General features: G+C 55.4%; 1 protein-coding gene across 1 annotated transcript; it reads left to right on the plus strand.

The window, feature by feature from the left end:
- Positions 1-69: 69 nt before the first annotated feature.
- Positions 70-2,140, plus strand: PLAAT4 (phospholipase A and acyltransferase 4). The gene is made up of 2 exons (XM_034651821.1): positions 70-545; positions 1,893-2,140. The coding sequence occupies exons 1-2, from the start codon at positions 255-257 to the stop codon at positions 1,989-1,991; spliced, it is 390 nt and encodes a 129-aa protein (XP_034507712.1). The 5' UTR covers positions 70-254; the 3' UTR covers positions 1,992-2,140.
- Positions 2,141-2,525: the final 385 nt, after the last annotated feature.

Raw genomic sequence — 2,525 nt, forward strand, 5'->3', positions numbered from 1 at the left:
AAAAGAGCTGGATCAGATCGATGACCCATATCCCTGTGATGGAATACAACGCCACTGCATATGCAATCATGCCATTCACTGACTTGAAAAAATATCCACAGCTTGTTCAGTAAAAAGAACAAAATCTGTGAATGCTCCAATCCCATTTGTGAAAAGAGAAACATCAAGAACTCAGTAGAGTATTCCCTTGGTTCTCTTCCTCGTCCTGCCCCTTCTCGCTCCCTGTCTTGCCTCCCCTGCAGCTCCCCGTGACCATGGTGGTGTCTCTGATTTCAGGTGAGTACCCAGGGGCTGGCTCCAGCAGCGTATTCTCTGTTCTGAGCAACAGGGCGGTGGTGAAACGGGAGCGCCTGAAGGCTGTGGTGGGGGGCTGCCGCCATAGGGTCAACAACCTCTTGGATGACAAGTATACACCACGACCTGTGAACCAGATCATTTACTCTGCAAAGGCGAAGGTTGGTCAGGAGATGGAATACAGTCTTCTGCACGGGAACTGTGAGCACTTTGTCACCAACCTGAGATATGGTGTGCCCGAGAGCAGACAGGTAAGGTCTTCTTTGAGACGATCGGTCTCCCTCCTGGCCGTCCCCTTGGGGTGGCGGTGACCAAGCTGTGCAGGCAGAGGGAAGAGTCACCGTGACCCACTAGCTGGGAGTCAGGATGTCTGAGCTCAACTCTTCAATCAGCCTCTGATGCACGGGGCTCTGTGGACAGGTCACTCCCTCCCTGGGCCTCAGTTTCCCCATGTGTGGGAGGAGGAGTTGGATGGAGGACTGCTGGAGGTCTGCCAGTCTGACCTTCTAGGATCCTTCACCTCTAGGATCCACACTAAAGGCAGCTCTTGATGCCCCGAAGGGATGTCAGGAAGAGTGTGGGCCAAGCCAGCACCATGACAGCTCTCCTAAGGCCCCGGAGAGCACTCAGGCAAGGGATGCTCAAGGTCCATGGGCCTATGTATGGAAGATCTGGGGCACAGCTTCCATGCCCACCCGTTCTGGCTTCCACGTTTCTTGTCCCCAAAACGCACCGCTAATAAGTGGCAGAGGCAAGATTCCGACCCCAGCTGTCCTTCTCTGGAGTCCGCACTCCCTACCCCTGAACGGCAGCACCCGCAGGGCTAATAATTTAAGGTAGAGCATCACCACCGCTCCGAGTTGCGTCATTTCTTTAAGAACTCGTGAAGAGCACCTCTGTGCCTGGCAGAACCAGGTGTGGGGGATGCAGCGAGGACCAAGACGAGTGACACACGTGAGGTCCTTGCTCTCCCGGGGGGCACAGGTGTGACATGGTAAGCATTCGACAGCCGTTCCTGAGCCACCTCGCACTTGCTACACGGGCTCCCTGATGGCCGCAGGCTCTCAGACACCCCGCCTGCGTCTCCTCGTTCTCCCCACACCGCGCTCTGGGGGTTTAGGTGCTTTAAATGCCCAAACGTGGATGGAGTTGCCCTCAGGCCCAGGTACAGCCCTGGCCAGCGGGCTCCATCCAGTGGCTCTTTCCCCTTCCAGCCCTCTTCTCCCCGTTTCCCTGCCAAAATTTGTTGTTGTTGTTGTTTTTTAAAATTTTATTTATTTACTGAACAGAGAGCGAGAGAGCACAAGCAGGGGGAACAGGGAGAAAAGCAGAAGGAGAGGGAGAAGCAGTCACCCCCTGAGCAGGCAACCTGATGCAGGGCTTGATCCCAGGACCCTGAGATCAAGACCTGAGCCCAAGGCAGATGCTTAACCATCTGAGCCACCCAGGCACCCATCCCTGGCAATATTTGTAGACTCCTGAGTTTGTCAAGTGGACCAAGGGTCCCGTGAGTTCCCTTGAGCTGGCTGTTCTTGTTGAATGTACAGCCCGTCCTTGGATTCCCGACGGAGTGTGACCTCCCCTCCTCTCTCCTGCAGGTCAGAGATGCCGTCGTGGCGACTGGCTTCGCAGGATTGGGCTTTGCACTCGTTGCTGCCTTTGCACTCATGGCAAGAAACAACAAGCAGAAGCAATAAGTTGAGCGGCCTGTCCGGTCGTCAGTGACTTTACACATTTACGGGGTATGGTTGGGCCAGAGCTTTGGTTTGTGGATTTCATTCTGTTTTATAATAAGGCTTATTTTAACAGAATAAAATAGAGCCCAACAAAGGAGCCCTTTACTGGAGGAAAGGAAGCAAGAACTGCCTGGTGTGAAGTCTGTGGAGGGTGCAGCTGGGCTCCCGGCCTGGCCACACCAGGTGGCGCCCTGNGACAGCAGGTGGCGCCCTGGGCCTTCGGTGCTTTTCTCTTGCTTTCTCTTGGGCTGTGTTCACTGTCTTCCAGGAGTGCATCCAGCTCCAGCTATTTCAAGTCCTGGATATTTCTGGGTGTGGGGAGGTGGGGGAGCAGGGGGAGACACGCGGCCCTGGCTGAGAGGCAAGCACAGGAACCATCAGACAACCAGGACCCTTGGCCTGGAACAGGAGGCAGCTGGCTTCGCGACTCCGCGGCTGGAGCCCGCAAGTTCCGCGGAGTCAAAACCAAAGCACGGCCAAGCTCTTCCAGGAGGA

The sequence above is a fragment of the Ailuropoda melanoleuca genome, unplaced genomic scaffold (assembly GCF_002007445.2).
Source record: "Ailuropoda melanoleuca isolate Jingjing unplaced genomic scaffold, ASM200744v2 unplaced-scaffold4775, whole genome shotgun sequence".
Classification (NCBI taxonomy): Eukaryota; Metazoa; Chordata; class Mammalia; order Carnivora; family Ursidae; genus Ailuropoda; species Ailuropoda melanoleuca.

Excerpts from the sequence above, each read along its gene's own strand:
- PLAAT4 (XM_034651821.1), top strand. The coding sequence starts at position 255 with ATGGTGGTGTCTCTGATTTCAGGTGAGTACCCAGGGGCTGGCTCCAGC. Across the intron at positions 546-1,892 it reads GTGTGCCCGAGAGCAGACAG|GTCAGAGATGCCGTCGTGGC; the intron begins GTAAGGTCTTCT and ends TCTCTCCTGCAG.